We start from the raw sequence: 15824 nt of genomic DNA on the forward strand, positions 1-15824 counted from the left end.
AGTCCTCTCCCGAGCACCGGTGACCACCATTACACGTTTTTCCCCTTACCCCATCTACTTTGCGCGATCCCGTGTTGTCGTCGTCGCCATGGTAACTAGTGTATCTGGTCGCGTTTGAGTTGACAAGATAAAGCTCAGTGATCGTAAAAGATGGGGTGCGGTGTTATTGGAATGCAAGATTTTATTACAGTAGTCTGACATTGCAATCGTGAAAGACCAAATTTGTCTTGTAGTCTGATGCAGGCATTACGTGTTGTCTGTCTCAAGCGTGTTGTCTGTCCCACACCGCCGACATGTTTTTTTTTTTTTTTTTTTAAATAACTCGTATTGGCGGTAAGATATTTACAGTACTACGTCAACAGACACGTGATAAAGCAAAGCAAAGCAAATTTCTTTATATAGCGCGTTTCATACATAAGGTAACTCAATGTGGATTACATGATTAAAAGCATTTAAAAACAAACGGAAAAAACATCTTATAAACATTTAAAACAAAGAGGGAAAAAAATGAGTACAATTACAACAGCGTACAGTGCAAGAAATATCATTTAAAAGTGGAAATGCTCTAAAAAGCATCAGAAAAAAGAGGAGTTTTTAACCTGGGCTTAAAAACATTCACACTTGGGGCTGACGTCACTTCTGTTGGCAACTTATTCCATTTGTGTGCAGCATAATAGCTAAATGGTGCTTCACCATATTTGCTTTGGACTCTGTGCTCCACTATTTGAGCTGAGTCTGTCCATCTCAGAGCTCTTCTGGGTTTATATCCCATTAGCATTTCTTTCATGTATTCAGGACCTAAACCATCCACCCATTTTCCGTACCGCTTCTCCTCACTAGGGTCATGGGCTTGCTGGAGCCTATCCCAGCTATCTTTGGGCGAGAGGCAGGGTACACCCTGAACTGGTCACCAGCCAACCGCAGGGCACATATAAACAAACAACCATTTGCACTCACATTCACACCTACGGGCAATTTAGAGTCTTCAATCAACCTACCACGCATGTTTTTGGTATGTGGGAGGAAACCGGAATACCCTGAGAAAACCGTTTGGTGATTAAAGACCAGTAGCAGAGCTTTTAAAATTGATTCTAAAGCTGACTGGGTGCCAGTGTAAAGACTTTAGAATTGGAGTAATATGCTCTGATGTCTTTGTTCTGGTCAGAACCTGAGCTGCAGCATTCTGAATGAGCTGCAGCTGTTTAATGCTCTTTTGGGGGAGTCCAGTCAGAAGACCATTACAACAGTCAAGTCTACTTCAGATTAAAGCATGGATGCGCCTCTCCTGGTCTGCTTGGCACATGCAAGCCTTCACTCTGGATAAGGCTAAAAATAAACTAGCTTTTGGATTCAAATATACTGTACACGATAGCGACACAGAGTAAATGTCTGTTGTGGAGCCGATCAGATCAGCAAATAATGACATTAAAGCCGATAGCTGATCAGCATAATATGCTAATTATCAGCCGATACCGATCAAGCCAATCAGATTGGTGTAAAGTGTAGTCTGAAACATGCTATATACTGTCATTGGAGATTGATTTACTGGCTCATTCAATATGTTATCATAAAACCATTGTGCCACAATATTTCATTCTATTTGGCCATTATGTGGTTTAAGAGAGACTTATTATTTCTAATTTGCCACACACAGGGATTGTGTGGACTTTTTTTGTTTTTCAAAATATGATTTTTACTGGAGGTTTTCTGCTTGGTGGAGCTGACATTGGGGCAGTGGGTCAAGGAGCAGCAGCTGTTCCATGAGGCCAACCTATTAGCACCTTTTGGAAAGTGCTTCAAGCCTCACCTGACTCTCCTCACCTGCACTCACTTGCTCTCTGTCAGTGCTGAGAGCCGCAAATCTGCAACAACACAGCCTGAGAGGGACTGTCAAGTAGGAGTGACTATGCCAAACATGAATTCATCAAGTGTGCCAAGTATTGTTGTTTGTTTACACAGTGACATGCTTCCATGCATCACGATGAGGAGGTCGATATCCAAAGTTGATCTCTTCAAATGTTTTTAAGAATGCTAGGTGCACTCCAGTTGCATGTTTTTAATTTTATTTCTTAATTCCTACGTTCATAACAATAAGGGGTAATGTGGTGTGTCCAATCCTAACAGCACACACAGGAAGCAGCTCTGCAATTGCCAGATACTGATTAAATCCTGCCAAAAGTATTGCTAATAATGTTGGCTGTAGCGTTTTAATAATAATAACACATTTGTGACTATGAGAAAATGAAGCTTGTGATTGCTTCAGAGGACATCTGATGCAGCCCGTGAGACCCACTTGCATCTACTCGGTGAGAGTGATATAAGAAGTTACTGTGGAGATTGTTCTGACAGAGCTGTGCTGTGAACAATAAGGCGCCGCGTTGCATCATTTGCCGCGCATGACATTTTTGGAACAAACCCCCATCTGGTCGCTGGCGATTCTCTGTGAAATCTTTGAAAACGTCAAGACGCTCAAAAGCGTGTTATGATGGGTATTAATTAATGAATCCTTACTACCCCTTAGTCCACATGTGTCATAGCAATGGCCTGTGGGACAGATCTTGCCCACGCTGTCAAAAAGTCTGCTGCTTGATGAGGTTATTAATAATTATTATTGTTACATGTGCTTCACAATGTGTTACACTGTAATTGTAGAAAAAAATGTGCAAACCTCTAAATAAATAAATAAATAAAACTAAGACTTAAAGGACATTTTAAAAAGCATTTATTAAATGCACAAACACTGTTTTAGATAACAGTCAAGTGTAAAAACAAGTTGAGTGCTGTTAATATTAATGGAAACAATCCCTGTTTTTAAAAAAAAATCTTTCTTTTTCTTTTTACACATTTTAGGCATTTTTTTGTCATTAAATATCATTCAAGTGTCAAAAGTAGTTTACCACTTAAGACCCCAAACTCACTGACGGAGACGTCGCAGAGACTGATAAATTGCGGCGACTCCAGCACCCGGGAGAGCAAACTATTGCTTGCACCAGGAAGATGTCTGGGAAATGCCTCCAGACAAGGTGTCAACCATTTCATCCGGAAGTTGCTGATATAGGCTTATGCAAAGTGAATATATTCTTTAGATATCCATCCATCCATCCATCCATTTTTCTGAACTGCTTATCATCACTAGAGTCGCAGGCGTGCTTGAGCCTATCCCAGCTGACTCTGGTCGAGAGGCGTGTTACAGCCTGAACTGGTCGCCAGCCAATCGCAGGGCACATATAAACAAACAACCATTCGCACTCAGTTTCATACCTCTGGACAATTTAGAGTTTTCAATTAACCTACCACGCATGTTTTTGGAATGTGGGAGGAAACCAGTGTATCCGGAGAAAGCCCACGGAGGCACGGGTAGAACATGCAAACTCCACTCAGGCGAAGCCGGATTTGAACCCAGGTCCTCAGATCTATGAGGCAGACGTGCTAACCAGTCGTCCACCGTGCCGCTTCTGTAAATATGTAACGTGTATTACGTGTGTTTGTGTGTGTGTGTGTTTTTAAGTACTGCGATGACTTGGTTTGGCTAGATGGCGGTTAGCATGGTGGGAGTCAGCTGCCATACCGGTTACCAAAGAATCCCACATTTCTGATTTGACAATTTTTTTGTATAAATCTGTTACTGAAGCGTACTGAACTTAAATGTAACATTGGAAATGGACATACAGTATGTACTGAATGTCACAAGCATTTTCTAAGCGTTAAAGTTTACCTTTATAGAAGTGTTTAGAACAAACACGGATTTATGGACTGGGTAGAGTGAAGACAGTTCAGCTGATTTGTGAAAGCCACAATATTCTCCTTTTCCTTGACAACTCTCTTCAGTGTTCTCACCCCGATTCAAAGTTGATGTCGGTAAACAGTAAAATGAGACTTTCCCACCTGAATTGTTGCAGGCAAACACTGCATAGTAATTCAAAATATTTTGACATTGGCTATCATATGTATATATTCAAACACTCAAAAAGCAACCGGAATAGAACAATGCATCACACTCCAACATGGTGGTCGCGGGCATGTCCAGAGGTGTGTGATGTCATGGGAAAACTATCCATAGCTGCTGCCCAGTCATCAATTTGTGGCTAGCGCCAGTGGGTATGTTAGATCGTAGCTGAACTGAGCTTTAATGAGGCTTGTTAAGATCTTGCGATACAGCAAACTTCATAGTCTGTCCCCTCACTTGCACTCAGTTTCTACTGGTTTAGATATAACATAGCCACTCCCACAACACTGCAATTGCACTGCGAGTTTCACTACCCTTGGCATCTTCTGTTTTTGTCCAATCCCTGTGCTGTCCTTTGCTATGCTATTGTATAAGATCTAATCCCTCACACACAGGGTGTAGCACTACTCCTCAGTAATAAACCCTACACCAATAATAATGTTTTTTTTTCTTTCTCATACAGCTAGTGATCTGGCTTCTTTCCCCCCCTCTGTCTTCTCTTTTGTCTCTGTCTCTCCTCTATCAAACCTTGTTCTGTCAGTGTGCAATTTTCAATAAATAGCCATTATAATTAGGGTTGGGGATCGAGAATCGAGAACCAATTGGAACCGGGACTAACATTCCAGTTCTCCCGGAATCGTTCAAATGAAAAAAAAATTCGGTTCCCAGTTTTGATGCCTACAGTCTGCCAACCCCGAAAAAGAAAGTGGCGAAAACCAACAAAGAAGCGGCGACAATCAACGAAGAAGAACACGCACGGAGACGTGCTTGTGCCCAACGGCAGCAGCAAACAAAAGTGTGTCTTAACTATGTTAAAATAAATGACCAGTCATCTCAGGGCAACACTTGGATTAAGATTATATTGTGCAAAGAAGGCTTTCACAATGTGTAGAGGTCTGACGCGCTCGCTCCCGCTCTGAGCCTCTGCCTACACTGGGCAGAACTTCATTCAAGTCAAATTGGTTGAGTGAAACGATAAAAACACGTTAATGCCAAAATTGAGACACCTATCAAGTTGAATGGTAGGTTGCACCGTTGGACTGATGGTTTTTAGCATTTATTTTAGTCTTCAAACCAATGTAAGAGCTGATGCCAGACACAAAAATAAAATATAAATCACTTTACCATACTGCAAAGAAAGTAGAAACAGTCGCATTACAATCTTAACATTGAGCTAAAACTTCAACAAAGGTCAAACTAGCAACTTTACATCACAATGAATTGGGACAAAATTCACAAAAACGTCTCACAGTATCACAAACACTAACTTTGTGTCTCATCAGCGGGTAGGTAAAGGAATCAACGTTTTACAAAGCATTTGGTTCCATTCATTACTCTTCTTCTTGCATCTTGTTTTACTTTCCTTTTTAGCCGTGTCGTGTGAAGGCATTTTTCCTGCCAGAATTGGATTAAAAGAAATACAGATCCTTCATTCTGCATGTCCAATAAGATGAAAAGGACAGGATTTGGAAAAAAAAAAAAATACAAATCTTGTGAGACTTGTTGATGTCTCTCGCATGAACACACCTGATCACAGTTGGACGTTGGCCTTAACATTTCTGAATTGTTCTACTATTTTGAGGACATTTTCAATCCATCCAAAAATTCAAGAGTGACTAAGTGAAATGAGTACAAATGTAGACCTTCTCTGGCCCACTAATGTTTTTTTTAATTATTTCAACCCACTCAAAAATGAACAACCGCAACCAAACAAATTCATTGTTTTATTGACAATAATATGGAGCTGTGTGGGTAACTCATTATGTAACTGAATCAATTGTAGGTGCATGATTCTAAAGTATCACAGCGCTTATTAGGCTGCAAAACGTCAAGTACATTTCTGCCCTTGATGTACAATTCACGTTGTAGAATATTCTTCTTTTTTTTTTTTCCTTTTTGGATCCAATCCCTGTTCCTCTTACAGAGTACCATCACTTTTTATTTGTGTTGCTTGCGTGCATGCATTACTACTGCCTCATGTCCTTGTCCAACTTCTGTTGCGCCTCCACAACTTTCCATGGAATATTCTCACTCAAATGCTAAATCCTGTAAAGCAAAGCTGGAAATGAAACCTCATTTCCTTGTTCATCAAACCAGGAGGAACGACGTGACAGTGGTCTCAGGGGAGATTGTAAACCCCTCGTTTGCCTCAATTGATATAATGAATGTTGTGCGTTTTCAGCCTCCTTAGTCTTTTAATTGCCATTTTTAACACCCAACAATGGATTATGTATAGTGGAATGATTGAAGACATTAATGCTTTCGGAGCAAATATAGTTGATGTTAACAAGAACGCTTACCTATTTTGTTAATTATCTAAAAGATGCTATAATAACTTTATATGCGGAGTCAATGAAATGTGTAATTTCCTCTTGAAGCACACTTTTCTTTGTCCAACTTTGAGACTCTTCATTTATATTGTTTATTATAAAACAGTTGAACTGTCATACTTTTGCTGTTTTTATAGCACTATTTCCGGTTCTTTTGTCTCTCTTAAAGCCATTGACCCATATTTGCTTCTTATATCTCCACATCAGATTGTTGCTGATAATCACTCTTCCTCTTGTTGCACAGGCTGGAGGATCAGACAAAAAAGCTTCACAAAGACATGAAGAAGAGCACGGAGGCTGATTTAGGTTTGTTCTGCCACCATCTTACTGCTTTTGTATGCCATCGATCGCTACTTGTTCGCACACTTGATGTTGATTGGCAAGTTTTTCAAGGCTGCAAAGGTATTTGTCTTGTCTGGGTTCGTTCGCCCATGTGCCAGATCTTGGAACCACTCAACACATGAGATGAAAGAATGTAGAGCGCCACCTTTTTTTTTTTTCCCCAGGTGGTTATAATATGTGTGTGCATGTGTGTTTTTACATGTACTCTTAAATGTCTATTGCTTTGTTTTGCCTTCAGATCTTCTGTTTTGGATGTCAGTCGTTAACATAGTTAGCCACAAGAAGGTTTTAGGATTGTTATTGTTTGTTTCATTCATTTGTGTGAGAGAGGGAAAGGTAAAGTGACTTAGATTAGAAAACCATTTATTGGTTAACTACTAATTCAAATAAGTAATCATCCCAGTTTCAGTGTGCCCTCATAACCCACATTTTTGTCTGCGCCATTTGAGACGACATCACAATAGTATCCAGCAGCGTGTTACTTGTCAGCTGGTGAGAAAAGCACAAACAGCACACAGAGGTAATTAATTGGTCGAAATGGGCCTCAGGAGAGGAGTGTGAAAACAGACCAGTGACTCGTCCACATTTCGATAAAGGCCGTTTTCACCGTGCCCCCTCCATTCAGCTCACTTCTCCCTGGAACACAGCTCATTAATTTTGACACTGAAGCCATAATGTGCCATGTATGCTCTATGTATAAACAAAGTGCACTTTAACAGTAATTGGTGCCATCATTGCCTCGATCCCAAGTGCCTTGGTGAATATTCAACGCAATGGTTGAACCCTACAACCGCCTCAGATTTGTATAATAGAGGCAACAGTGTGCCATGATTTAAGATTACTTTAGTGTTTTATATTAAGCTCATTTATGTTGTACACATGACTATTATCCACAAGCTGTTCAAATCATTTGATCAATGGGTGGGTAAAATTGTCTGAATTTGTTTAAGAATCCAGGCATCCATTTTCTAAGAATATAATATTTGACTCTTAGATATGAACTGTAATTCCTTTTATATTTATAAATGTATTTCCTTGAAATAAATGTTTGTTTTTGTTGACACTGTCAGGGAAGAATTATCATTATTTTAGTGTGTAGTGGTTTTGAACTACATAATGTAAGTCGCACTTTATTGATTTTAGTCATAAATGAAATTTATTTTAGTTCTGTAGTCATATTTTTATTTATTACTTAATAATATACTTTTAGTATAATACAATCCATTTCTACACCACTAACTACTGCTGAATATTAAATAAATTACCGGTAGTAGCTGCCAGTGTCAGTCAAAATTGACAATTACCAATTTCAAAGAAGGAGTTTTGATATCTAATTTACCCAGCTTTGTAGCCATTGAGTGTACAGAAGAACCTCGCATATCTGTTGTTCGGCTTTCATGAATTCACCTATTTGCTGATTTTTTTGGGGGGCGAAATTAGCCTCTGTTATTTGCGGGGGGTGGGGGGGAATGCCCATTTGCAATTATCTGTAACTTGGCAAAAAAAAGTCTGAACATTACTTTTAATTTTTGTGGCAAAATACTGTCTACAGTATGAGTGATATTTATTGTGTTATAACGTTGTTTAAATGAGAAAACAAACAAGTACTGTCAGCTGTAAACGCGCCCAAAAAAACTACAGTAGTTGTCCGCTCAACCAGACTCGCGGTAGAAACCTAAATGTTGTTTTGTATGTTGGAGGACGTTCCACCCAGACACACGCTCACTTTCTCCGCTCCCAGCCACTGTCTTGCTCATCCAATCCGATTTTCAGCATTAGTGGATAGATAAGATGGCGATGCCCATGTAAGCTGTGGATCTAGCAGTTTCGGGTCAGTAAACACTGAAGACTAACTACTGTCTGTCCAGTGGCCTCCGAAGAGCAGACTTTTCCACCAATACAGGAGCATCGGTGCCATTAATGTTAATCCTGTACTTTGCTGTGCAGGCAGAGGTTATTAAAGTGTTTTGGGATCATAGTTTGTTGTATATTTATGGTAAACTATTAATATTGGAAATTCTAATGAGTTTTAGAGGAGCCTCAATTGTCAAAATTCGCCATTCAGGGTCAGGGTCAACTTATCAAATATTTGATGATATCCTTCGTTTATTTGTATGTTTTCCTCAGCCATGTCGAAGGCAGCAGTGAAGATCTCGGCAGACCTTCTGAGTAACCCGCTATGTGAGCAGGACCAGGCATTCCTAGAGTCCATGACAGCCTTGGACACAGCCATGAAGACGATGGACTCCTTCAGCCAGGAGAAGGTCAGAATCACATTCTGTCATGTTGTCTGTAGTATTCTTGACTTTTGGTATTTGATTGGCAATCATTACACACCTACACGTTGGTGAAGTTGATGGGGTTTTGTCAATATTTCTTCTCGTCCCGTCAACTCCATACTCTCCATATGTATTTTCCATTTGCTGCCTTTTTTTAATGTTATATTTTTAAAGCATCTCTGGAATCATCCCCTGTAAACCCAATCTGCAGTTTGTCAGATCTGACTCACTGCTCTGTAACACAATTTATGCAATAGAGGCATTTGCTTAAACACAACTTCTGAAGCACGTGAAGTTGTATTAAATTGAAGTTCGACATTTTGATACCAACAGTTCACGCAGTCAGTCTTTTCTGTTGTCTGTCTTTTAGTCTTACCGCTCCATTGGTGATGTAAGCTTAAAAAAAAAAAAAAAAAAAAAACAAAAAAAAAACTTCTGCATTGCCAATTAAATGACATGTCCATTTTGGATAAAGCACAAGTTATAGAGGATTTCATTTTTTTCCTAATTTTATTGGATTTGGTTAATTAGTGTTGTTTGCATTCAAGTATTTTTTCAGTATTTCAGATTTGTGAAAACATTTTTTTAATTTTATTATGTATATTTTTTCAATCAATTTATTTCAAATTTTAAATATTTTTTATGGTTTAGATTTTTGTTCATTTCTTTTATTTCAATTTAGCATATTTTTAGTGTAGTTCATAATTTTGTAATTTTCTTCTGTTTATCCCAACAAACAGCAAAACCATCTGGCCCAAGTCTTCCAAAAATAGTTATATTCATCGGTTAAACTGCTGCTGTATAACTGTCACCTCAAAATGGCAGCTGTGGTTTGTAAAGGGGTTCTACAGGTATCGAGAGGAATGTCTAAATGTTTTATATCTGACCATTAAATTGAAAACTCTTGCGACTGTTTGCTTTCTCTCTTAGAATATTTGGAACCAAGGTTCACAAACATGTCAGTGTTTCTTCTGTCTCCTCTCGTCTTATGGTGGGAAACTTACGGTTAAGTTTCAACTAAAAGTGCACTTTGCAATCTGAGTTGTTGTTTCCAGTCGTGCTATAACAGACCCAACAATAGAAACAATCTGTAGTTAGAAAAGTTGTGCAATCTGTAAGGAAGTAGCTGATAATAAAGGTCATTTCAGCTCACTTTATTCCTAGATTAACCAGCTAGCATACTATCTTTTCACAACAATTTCTTCCTTCTAAGAGTGTTCATGAGCTTTTGAAGTAGAATCATGGGCACAGGTACCTGTGGTCTCAAACGTAGTAACACAACGTATGCATCTTCAAGGCACAACTGCGCTATGAAAGATTGACTTGAAAAGCAAAAACATGCCCGCAGATTCACACCAGCCTTGTTTTTTTCTGGGAGTTTAGCAACGTTGCCATGCTCATGTGTTGCATTTTGCTTTTGTTGTAGTCCAATGACCTTTTCCATGTCACTCTTGTTCTAAGTTAGCCGATATTGTGTTTCTAAATGGCGTGAAACAATGTCTTCTTGACCTTTTTTCTTTTTCTTTCTGTGGAATCACATGATTCAAATACATGACAACTCAAACTTGATCAAGGAGGCAAAAACTACTTGCATGGTCATCTAATGAGATTTCTTTGGAAGCACTGATAAAGAGAGAACTACCACTGCCAACTACCACAAGACTGGAGTAGAATCATATCAATTGCACCTTATGACCAGTGACCGACCGACCTACCTACCTACCTACCGACCTACCTACCTACCTACCTACCTATCTATCTATCTATCTATCTAGCTATCTATCTAGCTATCTATCTAGCTATCTATCTATCTATCTATCTATCTATCTATCTATCTAGCTATCTATCTAGCTATCTATCTATCTATCTATCTATCTATCTATCTAGCTATCTATCTCATTTGTCTTTAAAGAAGTGTAGTGAGAGGTATGCTTGTTTATATTTAGGTGGCTATTTTACATGTCAAGTCTGCTCGAAGTTGCTCATTTAATGTGGCTTCAACTACACATATTTAAGTTATTTTTTCATGTTGATGACATCATTCTGTAACTTGTGTGGCGTACATTACTAAGTAATGGGTACGGTTAAGCTAATGCTTTTTTTGCACTGTGGATAAGTGATATTCCTGCCACTTGACAGCTGCTGAAAGTAACTAAAAAGTAACTTTTTTTCTAACTTAGTTACATTTGAAATCAAGTAATCAGTAAAGTAACAAAGTTACTTTTTCATGGTAACTCTGGCAGCACTACTCATGACTCCTTATAAATTCACACCTTTTTATGCACAAAATTGAACACCTGTACACTGGGTTCAACTGTCATCCACAAGCTCTTTCTTTTTTCTCAACACTTAATAATACAACAGAACTCCGGTTTTCGTAGTTAAGCATTCTAAAAAGTCTGACAGAGCCAGAACTGTACGAAACGTCAAGGAATATTTCCCTTTGGAAAAACGTATATTCAATTATTGCATTCCTAACACTCAAAAATATGAACAAAAATATGTTTTGTAGAGAATAATGTATCTATTTTACCTTTATTGAAGACTTTTGTTGGTATATAAAAGACAGTGAGGAAGGGAGAAGGAGGAGGAGCAGTTATTGTTTGGAAGGGAAGTCCACCATTTTCATACTTAAATTTTTTCTTGAATTCCGTTGTGTTTCTCACCTTTATCAATGAGCCGTCACTTGGATCTTCCCTTGGCCCCAACATGGCTTATTCAGCAGTCACACTCAAACAAGCACAGAAAATTCTGAAAGTGCTTCAGATGAACATGTAGGGTGAGGCTCACTCAATGAGAAAATAAAGTTGTTTGAGCGGCTGAGTCACACGGTTTTGATATGAAAACTGAGCAGATGTTCGAAAATCGGGACAAAATTCCGACAGGCAATTCAAGCAAAAACAGAATAATACTAAAACTAGGGCATGCAAAAACCGAGATTCCACTGTACTCAAAACAATAGATGAATATGTTATATTAAAGGAGACATTATTAGCTAATTGTTTGAAAAAAAAAAAAAAGAATAATAATTTATTTCAGGAATACAGTGGACCCCCGCATATTCGGCGTTAAGCATGAACCTATCCCCTGTTATTCGTAGAAACTCGCGCCTCTTCACGTTTTTTCTTTTTTTTTACCCAGTCCCTCACTTGTTCACTTTTTTTGGGGGGGACTTCTAAATTTTTTGTGGCAGTTATAAGGTAGCGTAAATTATTCGTGGTCAGCGTCGGTCCCTATCCACAATAAGCCAATTTTTAGGTGCTGGCCCTGTCTCGTTTAAAGTAAGCCCGCTGCCCCATATACTGCTGGCCCATTGGCTTGTTCGGATTTCATTACCATGGCGACGGAGGGTGGAGCCTGAGCTTTGCGACTAAAGACACTTGGAGGGAGGGCTGCCTCTCTTCGTCAGCTACCCTATTTTAGATAGGCTCATCATCATAAACCCAACTGGAATGCACTAAGCACATGCTGTATGTTACATGACTTGGTGTGGCTACAGTTCAGTCCAGTAACATTTTTTCTTTCACTCCCTCCATTTTCTCAATCTCTTCAATAAAGTTGTCTTATTATCTCCATAGAAGCACTGTTCATGTGTCAGTGAGCACAATGTGCAACTTTTCTTTAGATGGAAAATGTTTTTGATGTTAAACAGAGTGCAGTGATGTGTTGGATCATGATTCAGCCAGACGCTGATGCCAGTACAGTACCACCCTGGTGATGGACAACCTTTGAGTACAAGAGGAATTGACAGCTCATCACACCTGATATTCCCCCCACTTTCCCTGTCTTGCGAAATAAACTTCCTAACCTTCATTCTGTGTCGACTTTTTGTAAAGTGGCTAAACATGACCTCAAGGCAAGAAAGAAATTACGAGCACTTCTCAGTCAGTCTGCTGTGCGGAATCACCTCAGGTTTGCTAGGTGTTTCACACTTGCGTGCCGTGCCTGCATGTTTCCAGCAGACTGTTGATTCTGACGGCACCCACAGCGAAACCCTGGCGCTCCTGCGAAAACAGACACAAAAGCAGCCACCCTTGGCTCCACTGTGCATTGAGACGAGATGTTGTGCCGCGGGGCCCGCGAGTGAGAGAGCATCCAGCACATGAAACGTGGAGCGATAATGAAGGCAGCAGTGGCCCAGGTCTGTGTGTTTATTTCTGGGGCTGAGGAGGGCGCGCAGCCCCGCCGGCGCACTGCTGCCGAAGCTGTGCCCCAGTGTAGATGGCGGCAGTGCGGTAGAGGATGCTCCGTTTGGAGGGATATTGATTTCCTCTGCGATCTCCGTGTATTTTTGGGAGGCCTGTGTGTCGGGATGGCCTCTGCCCTGTGACTCACAGATGGAGACTGCTGCTTGAGCGCCGGCCTCGGGCTCTGCGGGTCCTCCGAGGAATAGCTCTGCCCCTCCTCTCTGTGGGAAGGGGCAGAGGGTAGAGGGCACCGGCATGCGTAAGCAAATCTGCCGCTGCTCTTCTTCTCCCTCCTCGCCGCATGCTCTCACCTTTTAGAAGGAGCAACGCCGGGAAGGAGGGGAGGGAGGTTTGTTGGTGTGAATATGTAAAACAAAAGACCATGTGAATTCCCATACACTTGTTTGTTTTTGCTTTCCGTTTTTTTCCCCTCCAACCACAATCAAGCAGTTTGCACTTGGAAATGTGCCTCAGCATCACGGTGCCTTCTCATCTCGGTCAGGGCATTTTCACATTGCACAGCTGCGACCTCGCTTCCATTTGTTAGATTGCCTTATCAGCTGTCCTTCTTCCAATAGCGGACAAATGTATGGTAGCTCTTCATCTTCATCATCTTCATCATTGCATGCAGCTGTGGCCTCACATGTCCATGTTTTAATTCTCCTTCTGTCTTCTACACGTTTACCCTTCTTGAGCCGCTCTGCCATGTTTGGAGCCGTAGCTCTAACCGTCATTGTCAGTCTCAAATAATCAATAATCTTCAAATAAACTTCATGAATGTTTTGCCAACTTACTGTGCTGAGGCTGGAGGCCTTGAAATTAGATGTTCGCTTACCTCCGTTTAACACACACACACACCACCCTCCGCCCTCCTTTCCTCCCGCCTGTTAATTCTAGTTACCTGGAGGAAAATATACTGGGAAAAAAAATTATAAACTGTTATTGTTTAAAATGTTTGTTTGTAAAGAACTTTCATCTTGTATGGCAGCCCACCTTCCACAGGATTTGAAATCAGTGGGGCTTTGCTTTCATGTCCGTCCCCTGACAGTTGCATCCTTTTGTATATCAAGCTCCGATGAATATTCAGGGGTTTCACCTCGGGGTTTGCGTGCAATAAAATCATCACCAAAGTTATCTTTGGGGGGGGTTCCCTTCTCCTCACTCTCCCACACACACATTTCCTCCCTTTTCCTGAGTGCTCTGTTTGAAATGTGTATTGTCATTTGTGCAGTGACATTGCTGCTAATGAGTGAGAAATGTAGCTGGGATTTAGTTTGACTGTAACTCAATTTGACAGTTTGTAATTTCACCACCTTTTGATGCCGACGTGTTTTCTTCTTTATTTACATTGTAGGTCAACCAGATTCAGAAGACTGTTATCGACCCTCTGAAAAAGTAAGTCTTTATTTTGTATTTATTTTTTATTTTTTTTGCGGGGGGGTTAAGTTTGGCTTTAGAGGAATTAGACCCTTATTGTTTTGTATGTTGCCCCTTGTCTATTGAATGATAACTACTCCGCTCAGCATGGCAGTACTCGCTATTGACACGTTTCCATTGGCAAACCCATGTTCCATAAGGTACTTCTATTTCTAATAGGGGTGCACTGATACCACTTTTTTCACTTTACACTTTTACTGCCATTGACGGCTATAGAAGTCCATCCATCCATCCATTTTCTGAGCCGCTTCTCCTCACTAGGGTCGCGGGCGTGCTGGAGCCTATCCCAGCTATCATTGGGCAGGAGGCGGGTACACCTTGAACTGGTTGCCAGCCAATCGCAGGGCACATACAAACAAACAACAATTTGCACTCACATTCACACCTACTGGCAATTTAGAGTTGTCAATTAACATGCATGTTTTTAGGATGTGGGAGGAAACCGGAGTGCCCGGAGAAAACCCACGCAGGCACGGGGAGAACATGCAAACTCCACACAGGCGAGGCCGGGGATTGAATCCCGGTCCTCAGAACTGTGAGGCAGACGCTCTAACCAGTCGTCCACCGTGCCGCGGCTATAGAAGTCAACTATCCATTTTAGCTGGGAGGGCTGGCAGTGGATGAGTTTTAAATGTAGCTTGGTAACACGACGTATTTCAGTTATGCGATGTCTGAACAATTGAGAGTTCTATGTAAGCAAATGAATACATACAGTAAATAAGAGACAAAGAACAACGTACGGATACCATGTTACCTGTGCATGTGAGGGGAAAAAATAAGACTGGCTCTTGAATTTGAACTTGAATATTACAAGTTGTAAAATTAAACTGGCAGGTCAACCGGAGTGATCACTTCAGTGAGGAGTGAGGTGGCGACGGCCTGCCACCGCAACTCTCGTGCTGCCGGCCGAGAGCCTTCATCATCCATATTTGAATCCAAAAGCTAGTTTATTTTTAAACTTGTCGGATGTGTTTTGACGTGCTACTGTAAATATCTGACAGCCAATAAAGTTATTTTAAAAAACAAAACGTCGGCAGTGTGGGACAGACAACACGGCTGAGACAGACAACATGTAATGCCTGGATCAGACTACAAGAAAAAATTGGTCTTTCACGATTGCAGACTACTGCAATAAATTGTTGTTTTCGATGCCACCACATCCCGTCTTTTACGATCACAGGGCTTTACCTTGTCAACTCAAACGCAAGCGGATACACTTGTTACCATGGCGACGACATCGCGATACGTTTATTATAAGAACAAAATGGGGGAAAAACGTGGTGGTGGTCACCAGTGCTCGGGA

The 15824-nt window shown here is 40.6% G+C and overlaps 1 protein-coding gene across 1 annotated transcript in view; it reads left to right on the forward strand.

The window, feature by feature from the left end:
* Positions 1-15824, forward strand: part of bin3 (bridging integrator 3) — a 52209-nt gene that overhangs the window by 15410 nt on the left and 20975 nt on the right. Inside the window, exons 4-6 of the mRNA XM_061767339.1 lie at positions 6521-6582; positions 8746-8882; positions 14439-14479. Of these exons, the coding sequence (XP_061623323.1) occupies positions 6521-6582; positions 8746-8882; positions 14439-14479 (240 nt within the window). The remainder of the gene's footprint in view (positions 1-6520; positions 6583-8745; positions 8883-14438; positions 14480-15824) is intronic.

Source organism: Phyllopteryx taeniolatus, chromosome 3 (genome assembly GCF_024500385.1).
Source record: "Phyllopteryx taeniolatus isolate TA_2022b chromosome 3, UOR_Ptae_1.2, whole genome shotgun sequence".
NCBI lineage: Eukaryota > Metazoa > Chordata > Actinopteri > Syngnathiformes > Syngnathidae > Phyllopteryx > Phyllopteryx taeniolatus.